Source organism: Equus quagga, chromosome 19 (assembly GCF_021613505.1).
Source record: "Equus quagga isolate Etosha38 chromosome 19, UCLA_HA_Equagga_1.0, whole genome shotgun sequence".
In the NCBI taxonomy this organism is placed as follows: domain Eukaryota; kingdom Metazoa; phylum Chordata; class Mammalia; order Perissodactyla; family Equidae; genus Equus; species Equus quagga.
This window is the reverse complement of record NC_060285.1, coordinates 10,829,364-10,849,752: the sequence shown is the minus strand read 5'-3', so window position 1 is coordinate 10,849,752 and position 20,389 is coordinate 10,829,364. Positions and strand designations below refer to the sequence as shown.

General features: G+C 60.3%; 2 protein-coding genes across 5 annotated transcripts in view; one reads left to right on the top strand and one right to left on the bottom strand.

The window, feature by feature from the left end:
* Nucleotides 1–2,156: 2,156 nt before the first annotated feature.
* On the top strand, nucleotides 2,157–13,153 carry MAFF (MAF bZIP transcription factor F). The gene is made up of 3 exons (XM_046646609.1): nucleotides 2,157–2,341; nucleotides 10,689–10,745; nucleotides 11,327–13,153. Exons 2-3 carry the CDS (start codon nucleotides 10,710–10,712, stop codon nucleotides 11,783–11,785), a joined length of 495 nt encoding a protein of 164 aa, XP_046502565.1. The 5' UTR covers nucleotides 2,157–2,341; nucleotides 10,689–10,709; the 3' UTR covers nucleotides 11,786–13,153.
* A 1,599-nt stretch (nucleotides 13,154–14,752) lies between these two features.
* TMEM184B (transmembrane protein 184B) overlaps nucleotides 14,753–20,389 on the bottom strand; it is a 46,947-nt gene continuing 41,310 nt past the window's right edge. For 3 of the 4 annotated variants that reach the window (XM_046646203.1, XM_046646200.1, XM_046646204.1), the window contains 3 exons: nucleotides 20,141–20,335; nucleotides 18,152–18,172; nucleotides 14,753–17,266 (listed from right to left, as the gene is read on the bottom strand). In XM_046646203.1, coding sequence (XP_046502159.1) covers nucleotides 17,025–17,266; nucleotides 18,152–18,172; nucleotides 20,141–20,335 — 458 coding nt within the window. In that variant the 3' untranslated portion in view covers nucleotides 14,753–17,024. The remainder of the gene's footprint in view (nucleotides 17,267–18,151; nucleotides 18,173–20,140; nucleotides 20,336–20,389) is intronic. The other variant, XM_046646202.1, reaches the window with a different exon arrangement.

The following is a 20,389-nucleotide window of genomic DNA, read 5'->3' as shown; positions in this document are numbered from 1 at the left end:
GGATGGGAGCGAAGGGCTTGGCAACACGGCGTCCAGGGATGTTGTGCAGGTCTACTGGGCAGGAACTCATTCACTAGTTGAGTACCTACTATGGGCTCAGTTCTTGAGAAACTCATAGAAAATGGGGGTATAGAAGACCAAGAATCACAATTATGCAGTTTCTAAAATCGAGAACTTTTGTACACCAAGAGGTAACAACATGGCTCTCTTAGAGATGAAAAGGTAGGGCAAATGGGCAATTTTGGGGGGGATTGTTTGAGTGCAGACAAAGCTGCCTCAATGCTTGGTTGAGCTAGGGGGCCAATTTGCATATGAAACCCAAGGGCTTTGGAACGTGAGGGACAGATGTCACAATCCCAGGGGGACTAAGGCCCAGAGGCAGGAAAGCATAACAAGGATTCTGAAGTCACGTTACACTATGTCAAGGGAAGGGAGCCTTGCCTGTGACCAGGGCGCCACACGAAGACCTCCTAGTTGGGGAGGTCCTAAGCCCTACGCAGTGAAATAAGGAAGGTGCTATGACGCAGGCTCACAGAGAAGATGGCTCTGGGAGTGAAGGCAGGCGCGTCAGGCGGTGGAACAGCAGGAGCAAAGGAAAGGGAGAATAAACTGTCCCCAAAGTCACCTCTTTTGGGTGGGGTTCCAATCACTGAACAACACATTGCTTACATGTATGCTGGGCCCCTTCCAGTTGAGCATAGGCCCAGATGTCCAGACCAGGAATCGGTCAGATCTGGACTCAAATTCCAGTTCTTGTACTTCCTAGCTGGGTGACTTTGGAGAGTCACTTTACCTCTCTGAGCCTTCACTGATTTATTTCCTCAGCAAGTATTTACTGAGGGCTTACTATGCAGCCAGCACTGTTCTAGGCACAGGACATACAGCACTGGATGACACAGACAAGGTTCTACCCTCATGAAACTTACACTCTGGTTGGGGAAGACAGACACTAAATAGTGAGCAACTATATAGACAAGATGATCCCATATGGAGATATTAATGTAAAATGAAAATGAGTGTCAGAGGTGGGGGCTCCTTCAGCCAGGGCGGTCAGGAAAGGCCTCTCTGAGGCGGTGACATCTCAGCTGACCTGAAAGAAGAGAAAAAGCCAGGCAGTGAACAGAAGAGTACACAGCCAGTGCAAAGGCCCGGCAGCAGGAAGAAGCTTGGTGTGTCACTGTGGCTGAAGAGCAGTAGGTGACAGGTGAGGAGTGGCAGGAGGTGAGGCCAGAGAGTCGGGTCGGGGCTGGATGGCTTAGGGCCCTGTGGCCAGGGGAAGGAGTACAGTTTATATTCTAAATGCAAAGGGAAGCCAGGGAGGGTGTTAAGCCAGAGACAGGGCGAGAGTGTGTGAAACACCTTGATCTTTGCTTTGAGAAGAACGTTGTCTGGTGTGAAGGAAGCCTTTAGGAGCATAGTGGGGAGGCTATCAGGAGGCTGCTGCCCTTGTCCAGGTGAGCTGATGGTGCCTGGACCAGGTGGTGGGACTGGGGGAGAGTAGACGTGGTCCAGTGCAGGGTGGCGTTGGAGGTAGAGCCAGCCTGACTCGATGGCAGAGGAAGAGCGAAGGAGGGGGTGGCACGAGGCTCCTGAGTTTGGGCTTGAACAACTAAGACTGGGGTCAGGGAGCTGAGGCAGGGTTGATGATCAGGAGTCGGGTTTTGGAGGTGGAGTGTGTGCAGTCCCCATCCGGCACCCACGTGGAGGCGCGGAGTGGGCGCTCTGGATAGAGTCTGGAACTGAGAAGCTGTTAGCTCTGGAAATATACATTTGGGGCTCATGGGCATATAGATGGCATTTAAAACCACGGGACTGGATGAGATCATCAAGGCAGAGGGTGTAGGACGAAAGGAGAAGCGGCCCGGGACCGTCGTCTGTAAAATGAGCCAAATGACATCGCCACCCACGCGGCTCTCGCGAGGTGTCTTGTGAACGCAAGCAGGCAGCGCTGCCTGGGCTGAGAACCTCGGCGGCGCCGAGGGGCGGGGCCGCGTGGGGGCGGGGCTTGAGGGGCGGGGCGTGGCCGGGGCGGGGCCTTCCTGGGCGGGGCTGAGGAGCCGGCGGCCGCTCCCCGGCCGGGGGCGGCCGGAACGGTGACGTCACCGCATGACTGGGTTTTTATGAATGAAAGGAATCCTGTGAGTGAGTAATTCCGGGAAGCTCGCCTTACAACTCCGCGCGGCCCCCAGCGCCGCCCGCCCCACAACAAAACTCGCCGCAGCGCTCCCGGGAGGCGGCTCGGAGCGGCCGGCGGTCGGGACCGGAGGGGAGACGGGCCGCCGCGCGGGCCGGGACAGCAGCCGGACGGCAGCGGGAGCCGCGCGCGCCGGGCCGAGAGCGGGTGAGGGAGCGGGCCGGGCGCGGACGGGCGCGCGGGGCCGCGGCGGCAGGGTCGGCGCGTCCCGGGAGCCCCTGGGGCGGGGCGCCGGGGCCCGCTCCGTCCGGGCCCCCGTGTGCCCGTCGCCTGGACGGCTGGTGGGGGAGGAGTTGGGGGCAGAGGTCTGGGGCCCGAGACGGGGCCGAGCAGGCGTGGCGGGGTGCGGGGGTGACGGCGGCGCGGGGCGGGAAGGGGCCGCGCGGGCGGGGGGGCGTGCTCGTACGTGACTCCGGGGGAACGGCGCCTGGCCCGGCGCCCGCGGGCCGTGCGTGCGCCGTTTGTTTACGTCGGAGCGCGCGGGCGTGTGTCCCTGGCGAGCGTCCTGGGTCTCCTGCCTGGGCGTGCGCGCGCGGGGTCTTTCCGGGGGGAGAGAGAGCGTGTGTGTGTGTGTGTGTGTGTGTGTGTGAGTGAGTGAGTGTGAGTGTGTGTCCGCCCGCGCGCTCGTGTGTGTGTGTGTGTCCCTGTGTCCGTCCCCGCCCGCGCGCTTGTGTGAGTGTGTGTGTGTGTGCGTGCGTGCCCGCCCGCGCTCCCGGGCCGCTGAAGACCCCGGGGCCCGCGTACCAGCGGTGCGCCCCTCGGAGGCAGCGTACCCGCGGGAGTAAACGCGGAATACGGCCCGAGCGAGGGGAGCGGCCCCGTTCGCGGTCACACGGCGTCCGGGAATTCTCGCCCGAGCTGTCCCCTTCCCACCAGCCGGCGGCGGCCGGGCCCTTGCTCTCCCTGGAGTTTCCCAGGGCCGCGGCCATGTGACCGCGGTGTTTGTCCCGCGCCCAGAGCGGGCGCCTGCAGGACCGGGTGGGGCGAAGTATCAAAGACCTGGCTGGGCTCCGGGGTGACGGAGGGGGCCAGCCCTCGTCCCAGCACTCTTGTGGGTCCGGCAACAAAGTGGGCTGGGGAAGGTGGACCCTCGGGACTCTCCTCGTCCCCAGGGTTGCCCATCCCTCTGTCTCGGGAGGAACAGGCAGGGCCAGAAGACCCACAGCAGAGGTGGGGGGTGGGAAGCATCCCAGTCTTCTCTCTTTGGTGGCCGCCCTGGCGGGGCTGGGTTCCGGAGGTTGTACCTGTTGGGTCCGGGAGGTTGAGACCGGGAGGATGGGGCGGAGCTGGTTTCTGCCCGCCTGGTGGTTTCAGTTCGCAGGTGGGACTAGTCAGACAGACCTGCTGATGGCCAGGCCTGAGGAGCGAGTGGAGGGCCTGGGCCAGCTTAGAGGACGCAGAGCCCTCCCCCTGGGCCAGGCATGGTCAGCAGGCGGTGGGCAGGGGGTCTTGGTGTGTGAAGGGTTAATGGGTGAGGGGTGCGGCCCTGAGCTAGCCCCCTTCACCATCAGCCCCGCAGAAAGCTTCCATTTAGCCCAGCAGCTGGAGGGATGGGCTGGGGGCCTGGGACGCTGGTCCTACTCTGCCCGCTCCCTTCTCCCACCCACCGGAAGGCAGAATCGTGGGGTGGGGGAGGCAGCTGAGCTTGCTGGGGTGAGGAACCAGATGATCTTTTAACTTTGACTCTCTGAGCCCTGGTGAGCTCTGCTGCCAAGCTGGGAGCCTCAGTGTCCCCATCTGCAGCAGGAACTAGGTGACATTCAGGGTGGCAGGATGGGGGTGGAATGGAGGAGGTATGGCAGCCTCTCCACACAGCCTATTTTCCAAGGGAACTCTGGGAGAGAAAGCAGAGCCAACAGCCCCAGGCTGAGGCCAGGGATGTCCAGGAATGTGTGAGGTTTGAGTAAGGGAGGTGGCCAGCAGGAGCACAGGAACCAGGCGGACCCATCCTCAGAGCAGGGCAGGAAACAGCCCTGAGTTGGGCCAGGGGTCAGGGGATGAGGGGAAGTGGCTGGTTGGCTCAGGCACAGGTGGAAAGCTAGCACGGACATTTTTAACCTGCCATTGAATCACCCCTGGGCCTTCACTGGGGCCGGGGACCCAGCATGGGCTCCCTTGGCCCTTGTGCCTCCCTCAGTCCTGATGCTTTTGGCCTGCGTTGCCACTGAGCCTGTCATGGGCCAATTGCCAGGGATGAGACGGGGAACAAACCAGATCCAAAGCCTGCCCTCTGGGAGCTTACAGTCATGGAGGGGAGACAAAGTTGAAGCAAGAGCCACCAAACTCAATGCAAAACCACAGCTGAGATGGGTGGTATGAGGGGGAGGTCACTGTGGTTTGAAAGTATGGAATAGGGCTCTGACTTAGGGCAATCAAGGAAGGCTTCCTGGAGGAGGTGGCCAGTGAGCCAGGTTGTCAGATGGAGTGATGATCATCTGAAACCCATGAGGGCAGGGGCTGTGATTCATCTTTGGGCCGTCAGGGCCCAGCATGGAGCCTGGTACAAAGTAGGTGCTTCTTGGATGTTTACTGATTGAATGAATGAAAGAGCACTGGGTTCGAGTCCTGGAAGAGCTCGACAACTCATGGAGAAAAAGGCCTGGGAAACCCAGGGAAGCAAGAAGCCTGGGCACGGGCTCTAGGGTTCTTGAGGCAGTCTCCCAAAAGCGAGCAGATCCTTCAGGACCTGGGTGACATCCTCCCTCACACACAGACACAGACCCCGTGTGTCTCTTTGGGAAATGTGCAGACAGGAGAGTTCACTGTCTGTTACTCATTTGTTGTTGGTGTGAGGATCCTGGGAGAGGGAGGGGCGAGAATGTGGTGGAGGCCTGAAGGTGTGGGCTGGAGGGGGTGCTGGCATCCCAGGTTTTGGAAATGGGCTGAATACGGTCAGGTTTGTGGGTTTGATGATCCCTCTGACATCCTTGGGGGAGGATGGATGGTGAGGTCAGAGGTGGAGGCAGGCAAGACTGGAGGCCAGTGAGGAGGTGGCCGCGGTCAAAGTTCAGCTGAAAAAGAAGGCCCTGCCTGTGCAGGTGGAGCAGAGGGATGGTCAAGGCTGATGGTCTCTGAGTTTGTGGTCTCACACGTCTGCCTCCAGGAAGCCTTCACTGATTTCCTTTCCCTGCCTCCAGGGCCTCCGCTCTGCTGGTGGTCTCAGAGCTCCATTCCAGGCCAGAATCTGACACTCTAAACTCCGGAATTGTCAGTGCTAGAAGGCAGCTGAGGCTTGGTAGAGGTTTGGCAGGTTGGGAAACTGAGGCCCAGAGAGAGGAAGTGGCGTACCTGAAGTCACACAGCGCAGATGAGTAGGTGGCAGAACCAGAGCTGGGACCCCGCACTCCAGCTTCCCCGTGTGCTGTGTTCTCCCGGCTTTGCCCCGCTGCCAGCAGGGAGGAGGCGCCGCAGGCGCTGGCTGCCAAGGCCCAGAAAAACACATTTTTTCCCTGTGTCCTCACAGAGGAAGCGAAATGGCTCAGCAGCCGGAGAGGAGCCCGCGCTGGCGGGTGGGCCGTCTGCAGGATGTCTGCGCGCGGGGCGGGGGTGGGGGCGATGGAGGAGGGCTTGTGGCTGCTGACTGGGCCAGGCAGCTGTTCCTCCCCTAGGCGCAGTTTGTTCTCCACGCCTCCAGAAGAATCTGCGGGCCTCCCGGGAAGAGGGAAGAAGCGGGGCTGAGGGGCCGGCGGACGTGTGGCGGCAGCGGGCACTGGAGAGCCGAGCTGGGGGTCAGGACTCCGGGGTTCCAGCCCGCCACCGCCGCTAAACAGCTGCTTGGCTGCCTCAGGCGCAGAACAAGGAGGTCGGGCCGGCCCCTGTCTCCAGCCCGAGGTCCCGCCTCCCGGGGCCGCCGCAGCCCGGAGGAGGACCGGCCCCTTGGCGTGCAGCCCGCGGCACCGAAAGCTGGAGCTTATCAGAAAGTGCCCCCTTCCTGTGGCTTTCCCTCCGTGATTGCCGGGCTTGGCTGAGCTGGGACATTCCTGGGCAAGCATGGCTGCCTCCGCTGACATCAGGGTGCGGTTGAGGGGGCCGTGGCTAGAAGAGGAGGAGAAAGGGCAGAGGAGGGGAGAGCAAGTTCGAAGCCTCCCGAGGGCCTGAAAGTACTGAGAGGCCAGCCAGCTGAGAGGGTGGGCCTCCAGCCACCATGTAGAACAGGGGACGGCCACCGGTTTCCACCTCTCAGGCCTACTCTGGAGGGCTGTGTTGAGAAGGATTCTGAGGTTGTGTCCAAGCTCACCGGAAAACCGTGCTGTGTTGAGAAAGATTCAGGGGCTGTGTCCAACCTCATTGGGAAAATGTGCTGTGCTTGATGAGCGACGTCTGTGCTGGGAGTGGAGGGAGCGACCATGGCGAGGGAAGCCAGCCACCAGCCACCTCTGCTCTTTCTAAGCCTCTGGTCTTTTACGGACTGACTGTTACGATCATCCCCACTTTACAAGTGAGGAAACCGAGGCCCAGAGAGGAAAAGTAACTTGTCCGAGTGGCCAGGCCGTGCCTGCAAGGTTCTGCGGCAGCCACTGCACCCAGGGCTCAGCACCCAGGGCCCAGCTGGCTCTCGGGTAACCTGTGTAGGGAGGGGCTTCCCCTTTCCCATTGGGTCTCTCAGTGTCGCCCAGACTACCTAGGCGTGACCTAACACCCAGCTTCCTGAGCAGCTGGCAGGGGCCTGGACGGCGGTGACATGTGCATAGTCCCAGGCGACCTGGCACAGATCCTGGCACAGCAGAGCTGGGCGGCCTCGGAGACTGGCGAGTCCAGCCTCCCCTTCACAGGGGTGGGGAAATGGGGCCCAGAGAGGGTGCTCTGTGAGAGCCACACTGGGCAGAGGCACGTGGCTAAGTGTGGCCTCAGTCCTGGGCTCCCCCCCCCGTTAGCTGTGTGACCTTGAACTACTCTGTTGACCGCTCTGGGCAGGGTTGTCGGGAGGACCAGGGTGATGACAGTGTGAAAGGGATCAAGATTCAGTCCTGGACCTTGACAGGTGTTCAGAATTCCTCCCAATTTTGGGGGAGGCAGCCACTCCCCTGCTGTGTGACTTGAGGCATGAGATAACCCTCTCTGAGCCTCTGCCTCTCCTTAGGTAAAGTGAGGAAGTGTGGCCAGGTGGACTTTAAGGGCCTTTCCTGTGTGCCCCTGGCCAGCTGGGAGATGCTGAGTGAAAGCGAGGTCACTATTGCTATAGGCCTGACCCCTCCTGGAGAGACTCTGCAATTCTGATAACCTCCCAGGTGCTCACTGACCTCTACCGTTTATACCACTTGGTTCCACCAAAACCCTGTGAGGCAGGTCTTGTTCTGATCCTACACATGGGAAAGTGGAGACCCAGAGAGGTGGAGTGGCTTGCCCAGAGTCACACAGCCTGGAGAAAACAGAGATGAGACCCAAACCCAGGCTTGACTCTTAATCCAGTGCTCCTTTTCTTGTTTCCCATACCCCCCCGGGAGCCAAGCAGCATGAGGATGGAATGCGCCTGCGCCCTCCCCATCCTCCTGGTGTCCATGTACCAGCCCTGCCATGTGGAAGTCAGGAGGCAGGTGGAAAGGAGGCAGGTTTGGAGACAGGGCCAGAGGCTATTCTCTTGATGGTATTCAGCTGCGCTCAGCTTGGCACTCAGTTCAGACACCGACAAGCGGGTGGCGGAGCATGGCAGAGACTCCACGCCTCCACACCTCACAGTGCCTGCTCCCTGCCAGGCCCCGTGCTGCACCTCAGCACCCAGAGCTGCCTTGGCCTGGTTCCTGCCTGTGGGGCTCCCTGTCTGGTGGGGAGACGACAAGGAAAGGGCCCATTACAACACAGGGGAGAAGGGCTGAGGTGGGCGGTGCCTAACGAGTCGCAGGGGTCAGGGAGGGCTGCCTGGAGGAGGAGATGTCTACACCCAGGGCAGAAGGATGAGTAGGAGTCGGCCAGATAAAGTCGAGGGAGAAGCGTCACAGGGTGTGGGGTGGCCCAGAAGCAGGGAAGCGTGGGGTGAGAGGAAGTGAAAGCGATTCCGTGTGGCTGGGATGCAGGACGGAGTAGGCAGTGATGGGAAATGAGTCTGGGGTGCCACGCGGGAGCCTAGACTCTGTCCCCAGGAGAGTGGAGAGCCGTGGAAGGTCTGCAGCTGGGTAGTGAGGTGGTCAGAGTCAGCGGTGGGAAGCTCTCGGGTTGCTGTGCAGAGGCCTCCCAGGTTGCGCCGGCCCAGGGCCGTGTGCGTCGGGGGCAGTGCCATCTCGGAGGCCTGTACTGAAGGGGAGGATTGGTGGGCGTGCTGCATGAGGCTCTCCAGGGAGTGTCTGTGAGAGGGGAGGATCCTGACTGGGGACATTCTGGGCCCAGCCCCCCCAGCTATGCCACAGGAAGCCTGGGTGGCTCTGAAGACCCCCCCAGCCCAAGGGCCAGGCCGGCTGCCTCTGCCAGGGAGCTCTTGAAGTGCCAGCTTCCCTTTTCTGTCCCATTCCTCGCTTCCCTCTGGGGTGTCGGACCCCCTGGCTGTGTGGGCTGGGAGGGGCCGGGGGTTCCTGGGAAGCCCTGGACTGTCCCCACCTCGGCCTGAGTCACACCGAGAATTCAACAGCCATTCCTTAATCAAGCGGCATGTGCTCGGCACTGCTGTAAGCACTGGGGACACAGAGGGGACAAGACGGCATCTCGCTGTGACGAGCTGGCATCCTAATGGGAGACAGACCCTGAACAAATACATAAAATATGTGTGGGTAATAATAATTATATATAGTGAGAGGTGCTGCAGAGGAACATGAGGTAGGGAAGGGAGACGGTGTGTGCATGCACACACACACGTGTGTGTGTGTATCAGGGGTTGGGATTCTAAATCGAGTGAAAACATGAGACTTGAAGAGAGACCTGAAGGAAGTGAGGACGCAAACATTGTGGCTGTCTAGGGGAAGAGAATGCCAGGCAGAGGGAACAGCCAGTGCAAAGGCCCTGGGGAAGAGCGTGTGTGGTGTTTGAGGGCAGCAAGGAGGCAGGTGTGGCTGGAGCCCAACGAGTGGGGGGAGCGAAGCGGGAGGGTCAGAGAGGCATTGGCTGGGGCCACTCATGCAGTGGTTTGTGGGCCATTGTGATGCCTGTGACTTCAGTCTGAGTGAGATGAGAGCCCTGGGAAAGTCCCAAGAGAGGAGTAACATCTGACTTAACGCAAGCCACCCTGTGTCACCCATGGGGACACTGAGGCACAGAGAGGTTAACTGATCTGCCAGAATCCCACAGCTAGTGAGTGGGACAACCTCTGAAAGGCCCCAGTGTGTCTGGTGCCAAAGTCCACATCCTTTCCGTTTCTCCCCAGTGTCTCTGAGAGACACCTGGGGTCTGCGGATGTGTCAGGCTGAGCTGAGGCTGCGCGGCCGGCCCCACAGACAGCTCAGGGAACCAGGGCCTGGACCACTTTACACCCTGCTGCTCTCCGTCAAACAGTGCTTTGCTAATGAGCACCGAGAGGATGCTGCGCCTCGGACCTCGAAGCATCTTCCTGCCCTCTTCTCCTTGCTCCTCACCACCAGCCCTTCCCCAGGGGGCTGAGCGGATGGGAAACAGCCTAACAGTGAGCGGGGAGAATCAGATCAGCCGGGACTCGGGGGAGCCATGGGACAAAGGCCCCGTCCCAGCCCAGAGCAAGGACCTTGGGCCCCTAGAGTGTCCCCTCCATGTCTCCCCGGTGCCAAGCACACGTCTGGCAAATGGTAGATGCTCAGCGTGTATTTGTTGAATGAACGTGGGGCTTTCAGGCCGGTGGGGGGCACTGATGGCCAGCGGGCCCCTCCTCCATCGAGGGGTGGCTGTCCTGTTTGCCCAGGGCAGCCCCAGGGACTGGAAGCATTCCCAACACCCGGTGTGGATGAGGGATGCTTGGGCGGTGCGGGGGGACCGCTTACGCTGTATTTTGATGGGGTGCTGGTCGGACTCTGTGAAAAGTCCTTGACTAGCACACATATGTTTTGTGCACTTTTCTGTATGTAGATTTTACTTAAATGAAAAGTTAAAAAAAAATCAAATACACATGTCCGGGCCCCCATGTGGAAGAATGTCTAGGGAGAGGGGACCCAGTCATTTGGTGCGTATTTATTGAGCACCTTCTGTGTGCCAGGCACTGATTTAGGCACATGGATAGAGTGGAAGGTGGAGGAGGGGTGGCAGGGAAGGACAGACCATAAATAAGTAACCACACATAAATAATTGCAGAAGAGGTGACTGTTGTGAGGGTTAGTAAATGAGGTTATGTGATATGACACAAGGACTTTGAAGAGGTCACACTGGGCAAAGACCTAAATGATGAAGAGTCGCTATGGGAAGATAACAGGGAAGAGAATAGCAAGTGCAAAGGCCCTGAGGCTAGAATGAGCCAGTCAAGGAGACCACTGTGGCTGGACCACTGGGACAGAGGAAAGTGATATGAATGAGTTCCAAGACAGCAGGGGCCTTGAATGCCAAGCTAGTGAGTTTGGATTTTATTCTAAGTGGAAAAAAAGTGACCTTGGCCTCCTCTCTCTCCTAGGTCTCAGTCCAGAGGGCAAACATGTCTGTGGATCCCTTATCCAGCAAAGCCCTGAAGGTGAGGTGGCAGCCCCTGTGGTCCCCAGTCCTCCCCCTCCCTCCCTCCCTGGCCAGGCTGAGCTCCCCATCCCAGCTGCCCTTTCACTTCCTGGAATCCCCAAGCAGGCATCAGGCGTTCAGGAGACCACGGGAGTGGGCCTGGGCTGGGAACCCGGCGGCCTGGGCTCTGACCCTAGGCTGTGTGCCCCAGGGAAGGTCACTTCCCTCCAGGACCTGCTTCCCAGTCGGGACAGTGCCCATTGGGCTGTAGGATTTCAAAGGTGCTCTCCTGGGTCTCTCTAGCTGAGACCAGGCCGGGTCGCTGGGTTAGAATTCGGGCTTGGCCCTGGGGTGGCTCCTTTTGTGTTCAGAACCTGGTTTGGCCCAGTTTCCCCTTTCCGGATTCCTGCCCCCTTCGGGGTCTTGGAGCAAGTCCGGTGCCTATGGCGGTGAAGGCAGAGCACTAGGGGTGGAGGGGGAGCGGTCCCCAGCGCCCGCTGTGCACCGGGCCCGGGGCTCAGGGCTGAGAGCCCAGGGCCCACAGGCAAGGGTGCGACCCCGGGCCTCAGTTTCCCCATGCACCCAACGTGCCTCCGGCAGATCAAGCGCGAGCTGAGCGAGAACACGCCGCACCTGTCGGACGAAGCGCTGATGGGGTTGTCGGTGCGCGAGCTGAACCGGCACCTGCGCGGGCTGTCGGCCGAGGAGGTGACGCGGCTCAAGCAGCGGCGCCGCACGCTCAAGAACCGCGGCTACGCGGCCAGCTGCCGCGTGAAGCGCGTGTGCCAGAAGGAGGAGCTGCAGAAGCAGAAGTCGGAGCTGGAGCGCGAGGTGGACAAGCTGGCGCGCGAGAACGCCGCCATGCGCCTGGAGCTCGACGCGCTGCGCGGCAAGTGCGAGGCGCTGCAGGGCTTCGCGCGCTCGGTGGCCGCGGCCCGCGGGCCCGCCGCGCTCGTGGCGCCCGCCAGCGTCATCACCATCGTCAAATCGGCCCCGGGCCCGGCTCCCGGCCCCGCCCCCGGGCCCGCCCCTGGCCCCGCCCCCGCCGCCTGCTCCTAGTGCCCGCCGCGCCCCGCCCCGGCCGCGCCCCACGCCCCGACCACGCCCCTCCGGCCCCAGCGCCCCTCCCAAAGTGCCTGAGCGCAGTCTCTGTCCCCAGCTGCCATTTCTCTGCAGCCACCAGCCCCTGTGGTGATGACACATTCCCTCCCCAGAGCCAGTCTTCCTCGTGCCGCCCCTGAAACTAGGACCTGATGGCCCCGGGGAGGGGTAACTTTGGTGAGATAGGAGGTAGGGTAGGGGCGGGGGTCTGGGGTCTCCCTAGGCTGAAAGTTCAGCCTTCTTAGATTGGTGGATGGGATACAGAGCGGATTAGAGAATGGCTGTCGGGGAGAAGAGGGCCACCCCTCGTCTTGTAAACTGTTTGCTCAGATTGTGCCAGTGGCCCTCCCCAGCCTCCCAGGATTCAGGACTAGGACTGGCCTTGCATGTGTCTTGTGGGGCTGACTCGCTGGAAAGCTGATGCTCCCACCTGTGCTTTGGGCCTGGGGGTGCCTGGCCTTCTAAAGCTGGGATAGTCGTTAGAAATGGCTTAGTGAAACCCAGTTAACAGATGGGGAAACAGGCCTCCAGCGGATGTGACAGTGCCCGAGGCCACATATCTTTAGCGGTTAAACTGGAATTCAAAGCCAGATCTTCCCACTGCTGCCTGGAGATTCTAGCTGTGGTTGTCAGGGGGACGGTGGACAGGGACCGAGAAAGTGGTGGAAGGGCCTCCCTGGCTGGGAGACAGCTGTGAGTCAGGGGAAGAGAAGTAGAGGGAGAGAGAAGGTGACGCAGACAGAACAGAGGGAAGGAGATGGCCTGGTCAACCCTGGGCTCTCCCTGCGGCCAGGGAGCTGGCCAGCCAACAAAAAAAGGGACCAAGGAGGTGACCACTGTGGCAGGTGGGGAGATGAGAAGACAGATCCTGGGGTCCTGCAGCCTGGGGTGGGGTCCTTAAAAGGAAAGGGTCCCACCTCTCCCCCTGTGAGTGTCCACTGTGGGGTAAGGGCTGACCACTGCCATTGATTGCTGTTCTCCTGGGAAGCCCAGCCCCAGCCCCTCCCCCCACGCTGTAGACAGTTGCCCTCCCGCTGTTTATTTATTACACGAATCTAAATTATTCTCCCCAGCCAGAGGCATAGCGCCCACTCCCTGGAAAGTGGTGTGATCCTCAGCTGGACTTTATATTTTATATCTGCAAATAAATCACATTTTATCTTATATTTAGGGAAAGCCGGATGGCAAAAACAACCAAAAAATGTTTTAAAAAAATTGCCCGGCCCCCAGAATTTATTTATTTTCTGACTTACAGTAAGCGAGTTATGCGCCTTCTGTATTTTGTAGACTTTCTGAATAAAGTCAAGTTCTCTTTTTCCACAGTGAGGAAGTGTGTGTCCTGGGCTGGTTTTTTTTGGGGGGGGGGGGGTTCCGAATGAGAGGCCTCCGATGGGGTTCTGCTTTCAATCCCGGCCAGGGCCCTCTGCTGATGGAGTTTGCGGGTGAGGAACTATGCGCCCTCACTAGCCTGTGGACGCGGACTCGGGAGTGGGGTGGAGGCCGGAACATCTGTCCTTCCATCTGGTTGCCTGGAGCCAAGGAGCCTCCCTGGGGAATGCAAAGCCAGGAGGACAATGAAATGCAGGGTTCAATCCCTGGGCGTCCCTTCGGCAAATAAACAGTCCCGCCCAGAGAGGAAAATTCCCGGATTTAAGAGTAATCTTTCTAGCACTTTCACATGGAGCTCTGATTTTCTACAGCCAAGTAGAAAATATTTTCCCCACGTTCCGGAAGGCACAGGGAGGGGGGAGAGAAGCGGCTTCCTCAGTCCCAGCCTGCAGGCCTAAAACGCAACCCCGTGTCTCACCCGAAGCCCTGAACTCAGCGCACCGTCAACCAGATCTGCCAGCCCTTCTGGGGCACCCTGAGGGGTGGGTTGGGGTCTCCTGTGGTCTGCAGGGCAAAAACTGGGGTTTGAATCCAGGTGTCTTTTTCTAGCTGTGTGACTTTTGATGACTTATTTAGCTTCTTGCAGCCTCAGTTTACCCATCTGTAAGTGAAGGGACCCTAAGGGCGTAGGTGTGACAAGCATTGGGAACCTGAGGGGCCGCACGCTTTAACACGCAGAGGAAACGTTTCCACAGTAAACGTGGCACACAGCTGTGAGGATTTCTGTGGCTGGGTTGGAGAGATGAGGCTGGGAGACAGACATGTCTGTGGAGGGTGCTGGATTCGAAGGCTGGGGAAGGGCCAGCCCACATGGTCGGCGTGGTCCACAGGCCTTTCTCCCCCATCTCAGGTTGAGGCCCACGATCCTGATGCTGAGATGCTGAGCTCAGGCCTGCGGAAAGGGCCGAGTGGAGGTTAGAGGCCAGCGGGAAGTTCCCCCGCCCCTGACGCATTCCTGAGTGCCCTGTCATCATCATCGCAGGCCAGGCCCCAGGAAGGCATGCAGAGGGCAGGAAGGTGCCCTGCACCACCAGACACCTGACCTGGGGGGCAGGCGCAGTGCCCATGGCCCAGCTCCAGACCTCTGTGCCTCTAGGGGAGGGACCTAGGGTCCCAGGGTGGAGGGTGGGCTCAGGGAGGCAGGAAGGTAGCCTGGAAGCAGAGGGTCCTGGGACATCTCTTGAGCCCCTGGGAGACACCTGCAGGAATGGGGCTGTCAGTGTGTGCACCCATCCAGCTGGTTGATGAACGGGAATGAGGCTCCACCCACGGCGCACAGCAGCCCTGGGGGGTGGGGGGGTGGGCCCCTGTGACCCAGACTGCCACTGTGTCCCACTGGCTGGGGGAGGGGGAGACACTTCGTCCAGTGGGGGCTTGGACCCGAATTTTAATTTCTTAACAATGTGAATCCCCCGTCGCGTACACATTACACACTGGAAGTTAGAGGGTTTCTTGACACCCCTGCCCATGACCACTAAACCCACCCTCGAAAATAACGGGGGCGGGGAAGAGGAAAGAACGAACCTCACCCACAGGCAGATTTCAGTACAATCTATATTATCTCATATATATATTTCTTTCTCACTTTATTTGCTCACTTCTGTCACGCATTTAAAATGTCACAGAGACCAAAATAGAGCGGCTTTCTGGTGGAACTCATGGCAGTCATACACGAGATACAAAACTAGGGGACTCTGTCTTCTTATACATCATACAATTAATTTTTCAAGTATTTTTATGTACAAAGAGCTACTCTATCAGGGGAAAAAATTAAAAAAAAAAAAAAAGTAGGCTACGCATCCTAGGAAGGAGGGGTGGACTGGTCAGCACACGTCCCCAGCCCGTCTCCCCAGGGGTCGCTAGCTCCCTGCCACTGGGCCCCTCCTCCCCCAGGCCCCACACTAGCGGGCAGGTGCCGGGGCGGGTGACGACCAAGGGGCAGGGTGTCAGCAGCACACTTTGGCCTGGAAGGAGAATCAGAGAAACAGATTCATGAAAGCAAACAGTGGGCCTGGGGACAGAGGTCCTCAGACAGCCTGCACCAACCTGCGGCCTTCCTGGGCAGCTTGGTACCAGCTGGCCAAGCCCACCAGACAGGGGCCCGAGCGCTGTCCATGAGTACCCCCCATGCAGGCCTCTGTGTCCCCTGGGGGCTGGCTTTGTCAAGGGAAGGCCCGGGAAGACTACTGGGATGGAACCCCCGACCCTGATGGCACAGTCCCGAGGGATGCTCATTCCCGGAGCAACCAAAAGGAAAGATTCCACGGTGAAGTTCCGCTGCCACAGGCCAGGGCCCTCCTCCCTCACCCACCTGCTCCCCTAGGCTGCGGCAGCCCAAACCCAAGTGCTATCTGGGTGTCAAGTGGCGGAGGCTCTGCCTGCGGGAGCGCGCACCACGTCCTGTGGGAGGCTCTTCCTAGGACAGTGGCTGGTGTGAGCCCAGCCTGCTGGGGCTCCAGCCCTGGGAGGCTCCAGGTACACGGCTGTGGAGGGGGGTGAGGGGAGGGGACTGGCGGTCCTGGCCACCCCTGAGGCCTCTCCAAGGGCACTTGGCCCAGCACTGCAGGATCCTCTGAGTGCCAGCAGCTTAACAGGGAGCCCCCAGGAGTGTCTGGGACAGACTGAGGGCCTAAGGAGGGGAAGCTTTCATATGTGACTAAGGCACAGAAGAGATGGGCCAGGGGGCCAGATGAGGCAGGGCACAGGCCCTGTGTGGATATGAGGCCAGCGAGAGGGGTCTGGGACCACTCCTCCCACCTCCCAGTGTCCCACTGCATGCCCCATCCCTCCATCCCCCACCCCCTACAGCAGGCCTGTGTTCCTCCGGAAGCTGGTCTGAAATGAGGAGACTCAGACCTTTACCCTGAAATGGGAGGGAGACGCTCCAGGGAGAGACCAGGACCCATCGGGGTTCCGATCACTCAGCCTGGGACCGAGGGTTCAAAGCCTCCAACCCTTTGAGCAGCCAGGAAGCAAGGCCTCTGCCCAAAATGCTATCAAGGAAGACCCCAGGTGAGAGGGCAGTGTGGGCTGCTGGCTGTCCTTCGCAGGCAGGAGGAAGGGGCGTGAGGCGGCAGAAGGTGTGGCCACAGGGGACACCCAGGGGCCCAGTGACCCTTGCTTCGAGAGGCCGCATCAACAGAAGTGGGGCCCAGAGCACCCGAGCACCCTTCCTAGGTAGGACCCGTGGCTCCTGGTGTCTGGCTCTGATCCTTGCAGCATGCCAGGCAGGCCTGCGTCAGGAGGAGTCCACAGAGAGCATCCGCGCGCCCTCCGCCCTCCTCCTGCCAGCAGTGAGGCTAATCTAGCGTCAGACAAGGGTGGACGGGGGAGAGCAGGCAGGCAAGAGCCCAGGTCCGATATTGCACGGAGTTTGGGGGTGAAGCCATAAGTCTCATTGGGGAGGGGCGGGGAGGCGACCTGGGGGAGGGGGCTAAGAAGGCTGCAGCCGCTGGTCCACAACACAAGCTTCTGGGCCTGGGCATGGCTGGTCCCGACATGCTGCCACCACACGATGAGCCGCAGGGGCATGGGAGTCGCTCCCAGTGTCCTCTGTCTGTCACCCGGGCAGTGCAGGCGTGGCCGTGTATAAATATTCCTGAAGGCTCGTAGGTGAACCTGGGCTGTCCCCTGGGCAGACAGCATCTGGCTGTTCCTCTGGAAGCGATATGTGAGTGTTTCTGGTCCAATAAATTAAAGGGCAATGCCAAAGCTGCGCCAGCCTGCCTCCTGGCCCGAACCTGAGGCTGGAGGGGGGCACACCCTGCCCTGGGCCAAGGCGCCAATCCTTCCCCACCAGCAGCTGCGCCTAGAACTCGTCATCAGAGCTGAGCAAGAGAGTCTTCTCATTGTCACGGGCGCCACTGAGGCTGTGGGAGCGCGAGAGGCCGTGGGCGCCGCCGCGCCAGGTGGGCCCGGGCTCTAGGGTGGACTGCTGTGTGTACTGCTGGTAGGCGGGCGAGAAGTTGTGGATGGCATCCTGCACGATGTCGTGCGGGTTCATGGTCTCCTTGAGGCTGCTGGAGATGCTCTTCATGGGGGCGCAGCGGCCTGCAGGGCAGGAGGAAGGGGGCGGGGGTGAGGGAGCTGGGACAGTGGGGTGCCCCTAGTCCTGAGACCGGCCCCCGACCCCAAGGCTGTGTCATCCAACCACCCCCTCTTGGGACAGGGAACAAGGTCCCACATATTAGAAGAGACAAACAGAAATGGCTTCTTTGGCTGGGGTACGGAGCAGAGAGCACCCCTAAAGGGAGCAGACAAAAGCAGCCCACCAGCCCGGCAGGTGGGAAAGGACCAGGGGTGAGGCTGGCACTCTGCAGGCAGCGAGTCCAGAATACCCTAGGGGGGTTAGCCCATGCCCCTCTCACCTGCGGGAGAGCTCCCCTTCCCTCTGTGGAGGGGATCAGGGACCCGCTCCATCAGGACAGGCTGCCAGGAGCCTGGACCCACAGTGGCCCAGCTGTCTTCCCCGGCTCCCCTCTGAGAGGGTGGAGCCGTCTGCCCTGCTGCGCTTCTTAATTCCCTCTCTAACAACTGATGTATCGTCCCCACAGGCTGGGGAGAGAAATGGCCCAGGCCACCATCCCAGATGTAAGGGAGGAGCCCAACTCTGTACCCAGGTCTTCACACTCAACTCCTGTGCTCTTTCTACCATCCCGTTCTCTGCCATAAACAGCTAAATGCTCCTCCTTTCCCCTTAACTGCGCCTCCAGATGGAGCAGGGCATATTCCAGAACAAGGAGGGACCAGAACAGAAACAGGCAAGCTCTATGGAGGGCGGGCCTCAGCAGGCAGCTGCCCTGGGATCGGCCACCCAGGGGTGCCTGTAGGGGAGGAGATGGGGACACAAAGAAGGAGCTAGGGAGAGAGGCATGCCGGTGACAGTGACCAGGACTGACGTGCAGGACAGACGTGCGGACCAAGAGCAGAACCTACCGTAAGGGCCATACGTTGGCACTGCCCGCGGCCAAACCCGGGGCAAAAGCAGGGGGGAGGGGAGAGAAGCCAGAGAAATAGAGAAGACAAAAGACAGCTGAGTGAACACCATGGGCTCTCCGCCGAGGCCGGCACACCACACCGTCACCCTGCCCGCCCACATCCCAGGCCCACCCAGCACCCAGGCAGCCCCCGCTGCCCCTTCGGGGCCTGGGGGGGAACATCCACCTGGGATGACTCCTCCCGCAGTGCTCAGCTTTCTCTTGCGGATGGAGATAACAAACACTAGACACCCAGAATGGTGGTGGGAGTTCAACCTCGGCACCTAAGGCAGGCCCCGCCCCCAATCCTCTTCAGGCTGGGCTGGAACTGCCAAGCCTCTGCCTCCTGCTTTACAAGCCTCGCGACACTTCACAGACGGCGGAATCAGGATGAGGGGTTACTTGTACACTCCACATAGTAGAGCCCGCTTTGCACCCAAGCCTGACTTGAGGGTGAGAGGGGCTGGCACTGGCCCAGGACCGGCATGGGGGTGCATCCTGCCCTTCCCTGGCAAGGCTGGGCTGGGGTCCCACTAAAGCTGTATTTCTGGCCATGCTACTTCCTGCTGGGGGTGGATGTGTCTGGGGGCGCAGGTGGGAGGACAGCCTGGCAGCGGCTGCGAACCTCCGCAGAGCCACGTGCAGAAATGCTTCCTTAGGCCCTTTTAAACCTTAAGTGCACATAAAGGGCTCTCTACCACGGCCCCAGGCCAAGGGGACCTTCCCAAGGGAGCAGGCTCTGTCAGGACCAGGTCCAACGGACATCATCCTTGATACTGGGTGGGTTGTTGGCCAGATCCTTCCAATGCGGCCCTGGCAGGCAGGTGAGACCCCAGCTGGCAACGGTGAGCCGTGGCCAGCACAGCACCTGGCACTGAGTAGGTGCGCAATTAAAAACAGAAAAAGCGCCTACAGCCCTAGCCAGCAAGTGTGTTGGGAGAGCACAGTTGGGGGCACAAGAGTCGCGGGGCCTGGAGGACAATTCAGTGCGCACCTCCAGCGACCGCGCAGGCATTTGCAGGCCTCTGCCCAACCAGGGAGAGGAAAGGCTGCGGGAGGCAGGGGCCGAGCAGCGCTGATGCGGGCTGGCGCCTCAGCACCCCGCTTGGCACGCCACTCCTGGGCCCGCAGGGCACAGTGGTGGGCCTGCGGAAGTGGGCTTCTTGCCTCCACCCACATGACAAGGGAGCTGGCAGCAGCCCAACCCCTGGGCGGGTGTCAGACCAGGAGCGTCCCTTCCCAGGCCCTCGGCCGCCTCACTGGGTGGGTGATTTCAGACTCCCCAGCCTCCTTTTCCTGCCCCCTGGAACATCCCCTCTCCACCCAGCAGCAGCCAGAGGCAGTGCCCGGGTGCGGGGAGCTCTAATACCACATGGTGCCGGGCGCAGGCCAGGCCAGGTACCCAGAGCCTGAGGACGGAGCTGGCACGTGGGCACTCTGAAGACTCTCCAGGGCATTCTAATGTCAAACTGGGGCTGCCACATCTGTTCTAACAAAGACGGAGATGAGCAGGTGTAAAAAGAAAGCTGTTAAAAGCTATTACCCTCTGAGTCTGTTTCTTAGAAGGAATCAGGTTTTAAAAAAAAGAACTTCAGAGACAGAGGACTATAGGACAAAATGAGTAACGTGTTCGACGTCAGGAGCTGGTAGGAACCTGTGTATTCTAGGGTCTCCGTCCTGACTTCCCATGTGGGTACTGTGCTATTGCACCTCGGGGTCTCCACACCCCAGCCCGGCTGCCAGAGACAGGTGGGCCTAGCTTCCAGGACACGCCCCCTGCCTGGCAACGGGGTGGAGGAGCCTCAACCTCTGGCTCCTTTGCCACATGTAAAACTGGGGATGCCTGAGCCATCAAAACCTGTGGGAGACCGGGAGGCAGGAGGGGCCCGGGCGTGGGGCCGCGGAGCGTTGCTCCTGCCCGGGGGCATCTCCACAACTGGGCTCATACCTTGTGCATCCAGCCTCTTGTCAGCATAGACCTTGTAAGTGAAGGCGTGCCGCAGGGCCAGAGCTGCGAAGAACATCTCCACGCAGATGATGAAGTCCTGGTAGCCGGCAGCCACGGTGCCCTCGCCCACGGACACGCGGGCCGAGTGGATCTTGGGGATGGCCCCGCACTTCTCCAGGATGGCCAGGAGCATGCCTAGAAGGGTAGGCGTGGGTGTCTGGTCCCAGAATGGACCCCCTTCCTCCATGC